The sequence below is a fragment of the Diachasma alloeum genome, unplaced genomic scaffold (assembly GCF_001412515.2).
Source record: "Diachasma alloeum isolate Michigan unplaced genomic scaffold, Dall2.0 Dall_scaffold_00313, whole genome shotgun sequence".
Classification (NCBI taxonomy): domain Eukaryota; kingdom Metazoa; phylum Arthropoda; class Insecta; order Hymenoptera; family Braconidae; genus Diachasma; species Diachasma alloeum.
In genome coordinates, this window is record NW_021680452.1 from 1,384,109 (window position 1) to 1,397,607 (window position 13,499).

Below are 13,499 nucleotides of genomic sequence, written 5' to 3' on the forward strand. Positions count from 1 at the left end.
AACCCCTGTGTCTACATAAACTTTTAGAATTGTTTTCTCCTGCAATTATTATTTTTTGTTTATTAAACTAGTTCATTGACTCAACAATGCAATGATCGAGTCCACGGAGAGAAATGTTCAGTAAAAATTATGGAACTCACAGTGCGCTCACCGATTATGAAATCGACTCAGGAAATTTAAGTGACGGTATCGTAATTTTTCACAGGAGATTGAGGTAAAAATTACGGAACGCTCTGGAAAAATTACGTGATTTTAGGTAAAAATTGCGTGAGAGTTCCGTAAAATTTCCCACAACCCCGTTGCGCTCCGGAATTACGCAAAAAAGGCAATTTTTATTGAATATTTCTTTGCCTATCGATAAAATAATTTCACAGATGTAAAGCAATAATTCAGTAGCGAAGTGGTAGAACGGTTCAAGTCAATTTTGACTATTGACCAGTTTTCAATGAATATCTCGGAATCTAAGGGAAATGATAAAATTTTTGTTATAAACTTTTTTGTAGAGCCAATTGAGAGCTACAATAAATGTATGTTTGAAACGCAACTAAAATTCCAGAACATTCTGGTCGATTATCGGCCTACTTCGAAAATCTCCGGGACCCTTCGGGTCATCAGTCATAACTCACCGAAACACGCGCGAATCAGTTTAGGCTTAGCCTCTCACCGTACAAGTCTATCTCGGGCAAATCACCTGTACAAGTTCTATATCGCACCTCACCGAGTACAGTAGTTCTTTGAACCTCACCTGGCTCACTAGTAATCAAGTACATCACCGGTCTTTGTAAGATCACAGTTTTGTTCAGTACATCACCTCTGTTAATTAAATTCAGTCTAAATTCAGTGACTCAACTAATTAACAGTGAAAGACAATTACCAGTATAATTAGACATTCAACAATTGAATTACCAAAGAGTGTAAATAGTTTTGACAAAGTGGTTCGATCCCACAAAATAAAGTGTGATATTTTAAATCCGGCTCATCAGTAATTTTCCCAACATCTCCCTCCACATTTTCATCCCACATCCACCCTAAATCTAGTCATTCACCAAACAATGTAATTACGAAAACTTCGCTATCTCCCTTAGATTCGGACATATTCTTCAAAAACTCAATTGGCAAATAAGTCGACTTAAACCGTTTTACCACTTCGCCACTGAATTGTAGGAGAAAATACAATTCTAAAAAATTTTTAGACACAGAGGTTCCGTTTCCTCTCAAGTTTTACAATTTTCTAGACGGATTTATTTTCCTCAATATTTTCAAGTTAAAGCTAATATCAACATTGAGTAATTATCAGTTGATGCGCTCACACCACCTCTTGAATTTTAATTTTTTCTTTCAATTTTTAATGCACAATTCCGCTTTTGGCTGAATACTCTTTGTTTTGAGATTTCCATCCAATTTCATTTTTAATATTTGAAATTCGAGAATTCTCTTCCTTGTCGACAGGACTAGACTATCGATTTGCATTTCGGTTATGCCGGCCTCGTGGCCCGCACCATGTCCCCCAGGAGTCTCTCGACGCTGACATCGCCGACTGTTGGTTTGAACAGCAGTTCCTGCAGAGTTCCACGGCAGAGAGCACGCGCCGGGGGTAACAGCAGGAGGAGGCGTCCCACCCTACCGGCTCCCCGCTCCCCCAGGACTGTGACCGTTTGCTCTTGAAGGGCGGAAACCCTCGCTGAATCACACAGTCCTCTGGACTCTGAAAATGAAAGAATAATTCACCACATGAATCATCGTTACATAATATTAATTTGATAAAATTTTCCGCCCTGATTTTTATCCTCTTATTTTTATTCCATTATATTAATAGAAGATATATCCAAGTATCTTTTACAGTTTGGTACAGGCCACACTACAGATTCATCCATTTTCAATCACGAGACCGAACGCGCGCTACAGCGCGCTGTAATTGTAACAATCATAATTGAAAATCTCAAAATTAAATTAATCAAATTAATAATTTGATTAATTTCAAATAATTAATTTAGGATGTTAAATGTTAAGTGTCCGTTTCTTCCCCCCCCCCATTTGATTGTGATATATTAAAAAAATTTAATACCTCCTTTGAATAACGCAATTGCCTTTAAGCAAGCGTATTCGGAATGGTCCACCCGCATAATCGCGAACCTCGTCAGTAATTCCCGGAGTCTCCTGAGTTCCTCAGCAATGATCTGTTGTCTCTCTGTTGGAAGGAGCATCAGGGACACTGATAGTGATTCGTCGATGGTGAAGTTCCATTGGGCTGCTGTCAGCACGAACAGTTCGCTCCAGGACTCTTCAAGGAGAATTGCTTGGTCTCTGAACGATAACTGAGACGAAGAAAAACATGAGTTCGAAATGAGAGTGTAAATTAAACCAAAGAAAATAATCTTTGGGTGGTGATGCATTGATGCAAGTATTGAACAGAGGTATAAAAAGCCAAGCAACATTGAGTGTGATCACTACATTGAGACAAAAACAAACACGTTATTGAAAATTGCCAAAAAAGAATTTTTTTGGTTCGAATTTGAAAGTCTCAAACATGAATAATTGTTCTGCTTTCGACAGCAACGAAATATTCGGCTCAAGAGGCGGATAATTCACACCAGACGGTGCCTTTTCAGGATGAAAATATCTCATGTAGAGGAAAATTTATCAACAAATATTTTATCTCTAAGTTACAAGATTGCTATCATATCATTATTATTGTCTCATTTAGGTGTTCATTTCTTCCAACTGAATTATTTTTCCAACCGCCTGCATTAACATTAAAACACCTCCTACTTCTCCAGGCCATTATGCGGTTCTCAGCACTTTTAAACTCCAAAATAAATAACACCAACAATTCCTTCTCTCTGCCTTTGCCAACGTTTCGAGTGGTAAATCTCACTCCTCAGAGCAACATGTTTATTTTCATCTATACAAAAATAGAAATAAAAATAATAAAAAACTAAAATCCAACAATTTCCAGTCAATTCTATTGCAACAACTATTACCAAAATAATAAATCATGAGCATCAATTAATTCAAGGACCTCAAAGAAACTTACGCATTTAAATTCTCCTACTTATCTACGAAAAAAACCATCAATTTCTCCGACCCCTCTTCATAATATACAGTCAAGTGTTCATTTCTTGTCTGTGATTATTAGACAGCCGAAACGAAAAACAACTATCCCTTATTTCGCATGAAACAAAGATTTTTCGGGAGCAAAATACGTATGGGAGTATCGAATAACGAATGAGTAGTGGTAGAAATGACATTTCTTGCGTCTACAGAGAATGATTTTTTTTATTGAACTACTAAATCTATTTTTGGGACAAAAATTTTTCACTCCAGGCGAACTCTGCCTGTTTGGCACAAAAAATACTTTTTTGATAATTTTCAAAAAACTATTTTCTTGGCAGAAGTAAGACTTGTTTGAGAACTTTGTCGTTTTTATCTCACTATAAGTGAATCGGTGGCCACGTGCAAAATAGTTGGGAAGAAACAGCAAAATAATGCTTCAAAGGGAAGATGACGAGACATTGAGGATTGGTCACTACTTTACTGGTAAGATATCCATTTTACCTCTAGAAATGATGGGATACTCCGAGCCCATTTAACAGCGAGGAACAGGAGTTTGGCTGCAGATTCATAAACGTTCTCTGTGGGGAGAAGTGGTTGGTTGGAGCCACTGTACTCCGGTAAACTCGTGGTCATCCCTGGGGGTGGGGCTAGTCGGAGGGAACTCCTGAATCCGATGGTATCTACAAATTTATGATTCACATTTCATCCTTTTTGATCGTAAGTTACATGAATATTTGGCTCCATCACATTCAGAAGCTGGCTAACGTGTTTCTGAATCGCGTATCTATCATGACGAGTTTCTGAATTTCAAAACTCGAAACTTTTTTTATGATACAATTTTTTGCGTCTCTAGAGTAAATAAAGTAAAATTTATGAAATTTAAAAGCCATTTATTCGTGATTTATTACGAATGAAGTAAAACGGAGGCTTAACTTTGTTATTTGCAGTGTAACAAACATTTAAAAAAAACTAAAATGGTATAAAATCTACGACGCAAGGAGCATTTTGAAGGTAAGAACAGGAAAAAATAATTTTTTTTTTGGTTGTACGGGGCAAAATCGATCGGGTCCGCGATTTTCCCTAGTTATTCCCATACTCCGCCATACATCACAAACTGTTCAATGGGTCTCAAGGACCAATGAAGACTTAAATTTCACCGACGTATCCCCTTAATGCCATTAAGTCGAAGTTAAAAGATGATTACGATCGAGGGGTTACTCACTCCCGAAATCATGGGGCTACCCTGGCATGAAATCATTCCGAAATCATTCTTGAAATGATCTCCGAAATCACGTGAAATCATCTCAGTAGGAAAGTGGTAAAACGGTTCAAGTCAATTTTGACGATCGGTCAGTTTTCAATGAATATCTCGGAATCTAAGAGAGTTAGTAACATTTTTGTTACAACCTTTTTTGTAGAACCGATTGCGACCTACAACAAATGTAATTACGAAAATTTCGCTGTCTCTCTTAGATTCGGAAATATTCCTCAAAAACTCAACTGGGAGATGAGTCGACTTAAACCGTTGCACCACTTCGCTACTGATCTGAAATCGATGAAATCACCAAAATCAGTGGCGCACTGGCGTAGTGCGAACCGTGTAAGTAATTCGTGATTTCACAATTGACACGCCTGCCAACGATGATAATAAAATGCCGTACTCGTTGACGTAGTAAAGTAGTAAAATGGACCATTTTTCATCGTCATTAGCTCAAGATTGGCGGAGTGGAATCCAACGAACTCGTTATCATTTGCCATATATTATTGCCGGCTTTGAATTTCATAGTGTGATACAACCCGCTTTGCCCCACGTCTATTATTTATTAACTTTATTTTTCTGAAATCACAGATTTTGAATTAAATAAATCATTCGAAATTATGAAATCACCTCCCGTGACGCTCGAAATCACCGAAATCATTTTGTTCCGAAATCACTGAAGTCACCGTTGAAATCACCCGAAATCGATTTCATTATGAAAGCATGGTGTCACTCAATTATAGAGTGAGTAGCCCCTCGATTACGACAGCTATATTGGTTGATTTGATTTTTATTGTGATTGTTGAAAATTCGAATTTTTCATGGATTTCCTGAAAATTCACTGAACGTTTCAGATTTCTTCTCTTCCATTCCTATAAAAATTTCCGAAAAACGATTCCCCATTGCGAATTGCGTGAATTGTTCCGTAATTTTTACTGAATATTTCTCTTCGTGTAATTTATTAGCAAAAATAACTGTACGATATACAATACAAGAGCAATTTCCCACTTGTTTTCACTTATATCGTAATATACTATTCTTTGTGAAGATACCTCTCATGTGGGATATTCCGCGAAGCGAGAGTGTTAGGAAAAACAGTACTATTTAAATGTCAGGGAAGAAATGTGTGAGGAAGAAATGGTACGAGGAAAGTTTGGGGTAGAGGGAGGGAAATGTCGTGGAAGAAAAATGAAAGCGAACCAAATTTCGCACGTCCCCTCAGGTTCAGAGATTGTTCACCACTTCACCGCTACAAATTTTTCCAATAACTTCTCGTTTTATCTTCTTTTCGAACCTTTCTGTTCACTTCCACGTATACTGCTAGCTTCCTCAGAGCTCGTCACCTCGTCCTCCTTCGCGGCAGTAGTGGCCAGTGGTTCCGGCGTTGGTCGATGCAAAAAATGAGCTGAAGTAAAAACCTCTGTTGACCACAAAATATCTTCGAGAAAATGTATCGGGGAAAAATAAATTGTGAAGAGGACTTACGAACTCCGGGACTAAAAGTCGGCACCGTAGGCTTGAATGGAAAAAGCCCCGAGTACAGTAGGGGATGGTAGGGGCTGCCAGTGGTGTGGTAGACGTGTGATATACCCGGATATATCGCTGAGGGTGCTCTTCTCACTGCACTAACCAACGACGATGTACTTCTCGGCGCTCTCTCGTGTTGTACCGCTGAAAATGACACTTCCTTCGAAATCCCTTGGAGCATCCATTTACCACCCAACCCTGTCCCCCATTTCTTTGTAAAAATTTTCTTCGGAATATTTTTTGACACATCCACTTGGATTTGAAAAATAGAAATAATATTTCCACCAACATGAAACCATCCTGCAAAAGTTTTCAGCAGTTCACGGACGAAAAAATTTAATACAAACACCTATCGAATTCGTTAGAAAATTCTATTGAATTTCTATTGAACTGTTCTATTAGTTTTTGGCCGATTCTATTGAAATGTTCGATAGAAAATATTCAGTAGAAAAAATCAATAGTATTCAATTTTTCTATATAACTTATTCTATTGAGATATTTTCTACAAAATTTCCTCGGCTCAAATTTTCTGAGTTTTTTCAAAGAAAAATAGAATGAAAAAATGTGGCGCGAGCCACAAACGAATTATTATGTCGAATTTCAATTAACGCGTCTCGAATTTTTGTCTATTGTCATATTCGAGACAAATATCATCCTATCCTTGTTCCTCACGAAATTTCTGGACAATTCTCGAACCTTCCATATTAAAAGGTATATAAAGCCTCGTATTCCCGACCAAAATGTTCAGTCCGATTCAGTCCGATACCGAAACACGATGTAAAGATGGTGCTTGCCTCCACTTTAGTAAGAGGATATAACCAAAACGAACAGAAGAAGAAGAACACAATGTAAACGGTAGCCGGAAAACATAGACCAGGAAAAAATAGCCCACATACCCAAAACGTGTTAAAAGCCACCCAACTTAAAAATTTCCCTTGCTCTATTTTTTCTTTCCATGGTCCATTTTTTCCGGGATTCGACGTAAACACGTCTCTTCAAATCTAAATACAAACGTCTTTATCCCACAACCACGACTTCTTATTTCACGACCCGCACTAAACCGCCACAAAAAAACTTGAGTCGAGCAAATTCTATAGGAAATATATGAAAAGAATAAATTATATAGAAAAATAGAATTCTGATGACTTTTTCTATTGAACGTTTTCTATTGAACATGTCAATAGAATCAGCCAAAGACTAATAGAAAGTTTAATAGAAATTCAATAGAATTTTCTAACGAATTCGACAGGTTTTTCTATTAAATTTTTTCGTGCGTGTTATTGAAAACTTTTTTTTTGTTATTTGCTTTTTATATTGTTTTGTTGTTTTTGTTGTTTATTTATTCAGGACCCAACAGCCGAGGTCAATTGTAGGATCCAATCATATTAGATAATACTCATATACAACAAATATCCATATATTTACAAATAATTCTAGACTAAAGGAGATGGAGCACATCATAGCATGCCATTCACGGAGAGAAATATTCAAGAAAAATTACGGAACATTTCACGTAATCCACAAGCGAGAATCGTTTTCAGTGAAATTCTATAGGAATATAAGAGAATAAAGCTGAAACGTTCAGTAAATTTTCGGGTCGGTCAGCGAAAAAATACGAAAAAGTCACGTAATTTTTCTGGAAGTTATAAAATCTAACAGAAACTTCAAGACTTATTATGCCTCAGAACATGAAAATTCTTGGATGATTACGGAAAATTACGGAACGTGTTGTTAAAATCTCCCCCTCACGGTGACTCATGACTAGCCGTGAGGCGTCGGACGGATGAGTAATTTTCACGGAACAGATCGTAGAATTTACGTGACGATTGACACTTTTTATTGAATTTTAGTTCGCTCCCAGATTACGTTTCGAAACGTAATTTTTACGTCTTTTTTCTGGTAATTTTTATCGAATATTTCTCTCCGTGTTGTAACGCGGCTTAGGTATCCCTCAGGACTTCAACAAAATTATGCGCCTTGTTAACAATTGTAGATATCGAGGACGTTAATGTTTCCGAGGAATCATCATAATATTCAATAAGTTTGTTCACCGAACTGCATGCATAATGCAGTGGTGAAAATGCTCTGTTTTTCGAATCTGGAAGTAAAAGATCGCTCTTCATCTTGAATTCAATGGTGTATTGAATAGTATATTAGTGTACAAAATAGTATATTTCGATTCGAGTGCCTACACGGATGAAAACATTCAATAGAAAACCTAGCAAATTCTCTAGAAAATTCTATTGGAATTCTATAGGAATTCTATGGGGTTTCTATAGGATTTCTATTGGAATTGTATCGAAAAATTCTATTTGTTTTTTGCGTTGATTCTATTGGATATTCGGTAAGAAAAAGTCAATAGATTTCGAATTTCTGTTCGAATTTTTCTCTTGAGATTTTTTCTATTAGAATCATTGAGCACAAATTTTTATTTGAGCACGAATTTATCTCAATTCATGAAAAAAGTTATGTCTTTTTTAGTTCGAAAGATGCTTGCAAATAAAGTTGGAATTAATCATGGAAAAATGTGCAACATGACAATTTCTTATCTCTACTCTTCTCCAAAGAAATGATATCTTCAATATCATCCCAACTAATTGATATCTCGTCTCAATCAAGTGTTTGGATTATCACCCGAGTTGTCGAATGCCCCCTCCGGTGAATCGAGAGACCGCCGGTGTTTACAAAAGCTGTGAACTCAAGCCTGCTCATGACACACCGGAGAGCCACCGAATCGAGTTTCATGTGGGTGGAAATTTTTCTTTCTTGTTTTCTCTACTACCCCCTCATCATGCATTACACTGGCGAGGAGTGATGCATTGTAATGTATTTACTCGAGATGACAGACAAATCGGGAGTGATTCCAACCCCAGTTTTTTTTGTTGATAAAAATGTATCGGGTGACTAGATAAAGTGTTTGATATTCATCTTTCGGGGGGTTTGAATGTTAATGTGGAAGGTCTCTTACCATCTCGCTTCATGTTCACTTCTAGACATTTCGCGAAGCGGCAGGCTTGGCACTGGTTTCGACGGGAGACGTCTACTATGCATTGGCCATTCTCTTTGCAGACGTAATCCAAATTTCTGCAATTATCAACGAAAATTGATTGGCTGATTAAATCAGTAGCGAAGCGGTAAACCGGGGTGGTGAGTCGATTTTGACTATTGGCCAGTTTTTGATGAATATCTGGGAATCTAAAAGAGATAGAAAATTTTTTGTCATGACCTTTTTTGTAGAGCCAACTAAGGGTTATAAAAAAAGTGATGAGCAAAATTTTCCTATCTCTCTTAGATTCCGAGATATTTGTAAAAAAATGGCCAAAAGTCAAAATCGACTTAACCCGGTTTACCGCTTCGCTACTGAAATGATCATGTTGTTTTCATGGCAACTTTTATATTCAGTATTTAGTAAATCACGTGGAAATTTTTTTTTCTGTGAAGGCCTATCCTAGCGCAACCACTGGAAAATTCTACTGAATTTCTATTTGACTTAGACGGTTTGTTCTAATTCTGAGTAATTTTTAGTTCAGTAGTGAAGTGCTAAACCGATTTAAGTCGACGTATCTCCCAATTGACTTTTTGAAGAATATTTCCGAATCTAACAAAGATAGCGAAATTTTCGTAATTACATTTATTGTAGCTCTCAATCGGCTCTACAAAAAAGGTTATAACAAAAATTTAGCTATCTCCCTTAGATTCCGAGATATTTATGAAAAACTGGTCAATAGTCAAACTTGACTTATACAGTTTTACCAGTTCGCTACTGAGTTGAATTCACTGAGAAAAAACATTATTTTTGGCAAGGAATTATTTCCTTGCGAGTAGAATTGACTTTTTCAGGAGCGTATTTAGGAGGCGATCCATGTCCGTCTTCAAATATTACCATATAACTGAATGAATGAACACCCTTCATTATTCTTCAATTCTTTCAAATTTGTGATTTTCTCATGTAAAATAATTTGGAATAATTCTAAATGTTAATAATTATCAATGGAGTTTATTCACCGTCATATGTAGCATAATCATCCCATGAATCATCATAATTGTAATAATTGGAGATGGACTTGAATCACCTGGGAATGACTGGCCTGGAGAAAGAGGTTCCTAAAAACATTAATTCTTCTCAAAATAAAATGATTCCTTGGCAAAAGTATTTCTTTTCTCAGTATCTAGTATCATTGGACTTAATCAAAGTAAAATATTCTCTAATTCTAATCATATCACAATCTCAAATCACCTGCGCACTGAGAAAAAAAATTTCTAATATCTGAAACATATTTTCTTAAGAGAAGTAAATTATTTTCAATGGCTCAAATCTCAGAATGTGTGCATTTCTCGGAACTCGAATAAATTTTCATTCATCACTATCGTTCCGCGTTACGTCATGAATATTTTACATATTGCAATATTGGAAGTGCATAACGAAAAAATCATGAAAACAATAAAGACTAGAAGATTGACGATTCTTCTACGCGATTTAAGTAAGTTCATTTGCGATAAAATCATACTTGAGTACAAGAATATTTTAAAGCATGAGGCCTTTCTCAGCTCATGTGAGTTGAGATGCCTGAAAGAATTAAGCAATTGAAGAAAATTTACTTGTCTAAAGAAAATATGTTTCAGATATTAGAACATTTTTTTCTCAGTGTAGTTACGAAAAAATTGATATTTCATGGACAGTCGACTAGTAATTTTCAGGAGAGTGACATGGAATGTGATTAAGTGGGAAAAATCCGTGAAATTTCAGATTTCACTGAAAAATCAATAAAATTCCAAATTGTTAAACAGCATTGAGATGATAACTCCTCTACCTGTTTGGATTTTACGAGGGGCTACTCACTCTCTGATTAAGTGACACCATGATTTCGAAATGAAGTCGACTTCACGTGATTTCAGGGTTGATTTCAGTGATTTTGGAAAGAAATGAAATCGATGACGTCAAGTAGATCGCGATATGATTTCGTGACTGCAATTGACTTCGAATGATTCCATAGATTCGAAATCAATTATTTCAGAAGCAATGAAATAATTGTAATCCCGATGAATAAAATTCGTCGCGTTCTCTTCCAAAATATTCATTAATTTAAAATGACTTCGGCGTGATTTTAAGACTTCAGCGTATTTTCGGAAACGATTTCAAAAAATTCAAATCATGTCATTTCAGGGATTTCGGATTGATTTCATCACACGGAGAGAATTTTTTTAGAAAAATTCTAGTACGAGTACTGGAAAAAATTACAATCCCCCGGCTGTGAAAAATGCTAGTGCTGTTAAGGTAAAATTTCTTGGTATTTCTGTTAAAATTTCTGGGGATTTCCGTGAAATTTTCACAGAAATACGGGGAAAAATTCACGTTTTCCCCAATAAAATTTCTAGTACTGGCACTGGAATTTTTTCCTGGCCGTCACCTTGCGCCTCTTTTCCCGTGCTAGCACTAGAATTTTTCTAACAAATTTCTCTCCGTACACAGAATGGCGCTATGATTTCGGGAGTAAGTAGCCCCTCGGAATTTTCAATGAAATCATGAATATTCAGTACTGAATTACGATGAATTTTGAATTCATTCACAATTCAAGAACACATTTACCGGAATGTTCTTGATTTCCCCAAATTTGCAGGGAATAATTGAACTAAAGCCTATAGTTTTCATCGATTATTAAATAAAATTCTGAATTTTCATATTATAAAATTTTTATATTATTTCTATTATAGAATCAATTCAAACGAAAATTCTTCTGGTGAAAACAAAATGTTACCTCGCATGTCTCCGAATAGATCTCTTGAAGAATCCCCTGCACCCATCACAGCTCGGCACACCGTAATGTTTTCCCGATGCCTTATCTCCACATACTTTGCACAAAGTAGCATCTCTGTTCTGCTCCTCCATTTTAATTCAACGAAATGACTGAACCTGAAACTATCGATCACATGCACTCGTCAATAATTCTACTCCGCAAAACTGATCGGGAGTAAAACTTTACCTACGAAAAAAAAACAAAAACAGAAGTAAAAGGAAAGTTCAAGAAAGAAGAATAAAAAATTATAGGTTCCATACAAAGTGAAAATAATTCGCCTCATGAAATGATGAATTCGTTGTGAATGTTTAATAATAACTTTTCAGTACTCCAAACACGTAATTTGCTAAACTGGGTATGACAATTTATTGCGAGTGGCTATAAGACGGTGGAAAGTGGCCATTTGGCTTTACCACCATCACCACCAGTTGGGTCTACTCATTCTGCATGTTGTATGAAGATAATCGTGAGCTTTATGTCGAGCTTAGCTACACAATTGCTCAAACGCTACGAAACTTCGATCCATAACTGTATTCTGCAGTGTCCATACGCTACAGTGTCCATCGATACACGAGGGGCAATTACAATTTTTACGTTGACTTTAACATTTTTTTCAACAGAAAAAGACGACAATTAAAAAACAAGGGGACAATGTCATTTTTTTATGTAAATGAACTAGGGGGCTTCGCCCCCTGCTCGCTTCGCTCGCCAACCCCGGGGGGGTTCGCCGCCCCGCTTGCTTCGCTCGCTCCCCCCCAATCCAACTGTCAGCCCCCCCACCGCGTTTGACCCTGGGATCCCCTCCTCCCTTCTAACCCCCCCGACCTTGGGCACCCCCTGACCACCCCTTGACTACGCCCCCCCCCACCTTTAGGCGTCGCCTGAATTGTCTTAAATTTTGCCCTTATTTTTTTCTTATATAGAGAGAAATATATATAAAATCACCCTGTGACCTGTCAGGATTGGGTTGGCTTGAGTCACATCAGGTCACGTCAGATCGGTTGGGGTCACGTCGGCTCGGGTCACGTCGGGTCGACTCGAATCACGTCAGGTCGGCCCCAGGACCACATGTGTCGCCCCAGGGCCGCATCAGTGTCGCCCCAGGGCCGCATCTGTCGCCACAGGGCCGAATCAAGCGTCGCCTGAATTTTGAGCGTCGCCTGAATTTTTGGGCTTATTTTTTTATTATATAGAGAGATATGAGTAATTGCTGATAAATTTGCAATTTGCTTGCGAATGGGTTCTCTTTTTTGAAATTCTTATTCTCTTCTTCTATTTTTTCGTGCCATAGGACTAACATCAATTGAAATGCCATCAATATGTTGGGTGTTATTTTCATGAGTATTATTGGGTATTATTTTAATTCGGGGGCGGGAGGGCAAAATGATTTTTTACGCTCTAATTCTCACAGAACTCTTGGACATTGTCCGAGCGGGAGTCTCAAGGTTTTTCCCTCAAAGTGAGGGTTTTCCTTGGCCCTCGGCGAATGCGGCACAGGGGGTTGGGGGATGGAAAGGGAACAAATCGTGAAAACCCAAGAGCACAGCAAAAACAAATGTTTGAATTTCCTACACCTTTTGTAGATATTTTTCAGACACTAAAAAACGTCTGAATAAAATGAAAAGTTGTCTGAATTTCAAATATGAATTAAAATGTTTGGGCACCGGTTCTTCTGAAATTCAGATACATTTTCATTTTATTCAGACGTTTTTTAGTGTCTGAAAAATGTCTACAAAAGGTGTGTGAAATTCAGACATTCGTTTTTGCTGTGTAATTAGCCCAAGTGATATTTCCGACCGTAATATTATTTTCGGAAAGATTTGGCAACATAATAATAAAGATCGTAATATTTTATATTGTAATAA

At 37.1% G+C, this 13,499-nt stretch overlaps 1 protein-coding gene across 1 annotated transcript; it reads right to left on the bottom strand.

Annotated features, from left to right (window-relative positions):
* Positions 1-1,219: 1,219 nt before the first annotated feature.
* LOC107039940 (nuclear receptor subfamily 2 group E member 1) lies at positions 1,220-11,726 on the bottom strand. Its single transcript, XM_029126222.1, has 8 exons — positions 11,596-11,726; positions 8,808-8,923; positions 5,798-5,983; positions 5,619-5,717; positions 5,160-5,184; positions 3,592-3,715; positions 2,066-2,315; positions 1,220-1,705 (listed from the first exon to the last, which is right to left on the bottom strand). The coding sequence occupies exons 1-8, from the start codon at positions 11,724-11,726 to the stop codon at positions 1,476-1,478; spliced, it is 1,161 nt and encodes a 386-aa protein (XP_028982055.1). The 3' UTR covers positions 1,220-1,475.
* Positions 11,727-13,499: the final 1,773 nt, after the last annotated feature.

Coding starts and splice junctions, on each gene's coding strand:
- LOC107039940 (XM_029126222.1), bottom strand. CDS start 11,726: ATGGAGGAGCAGAACAGAGATGCTACTTTGTGCAAAGTATGTGGAGAT. Junction 5,185..5,618: donor AGCTAGCAGTATACGTGGAA/GTGAACAGAAAG, acceptor AAATTTTTATAG/GAATGGAAGAGAAGAAATCT. Junction 3,716..5,159: donor GAAGAGAAGAAATCTGAAAC/GTTCAGTGAATT, acceptor CGGATTCAGGAG/TTCCCTCCGACTAGCCCCAC.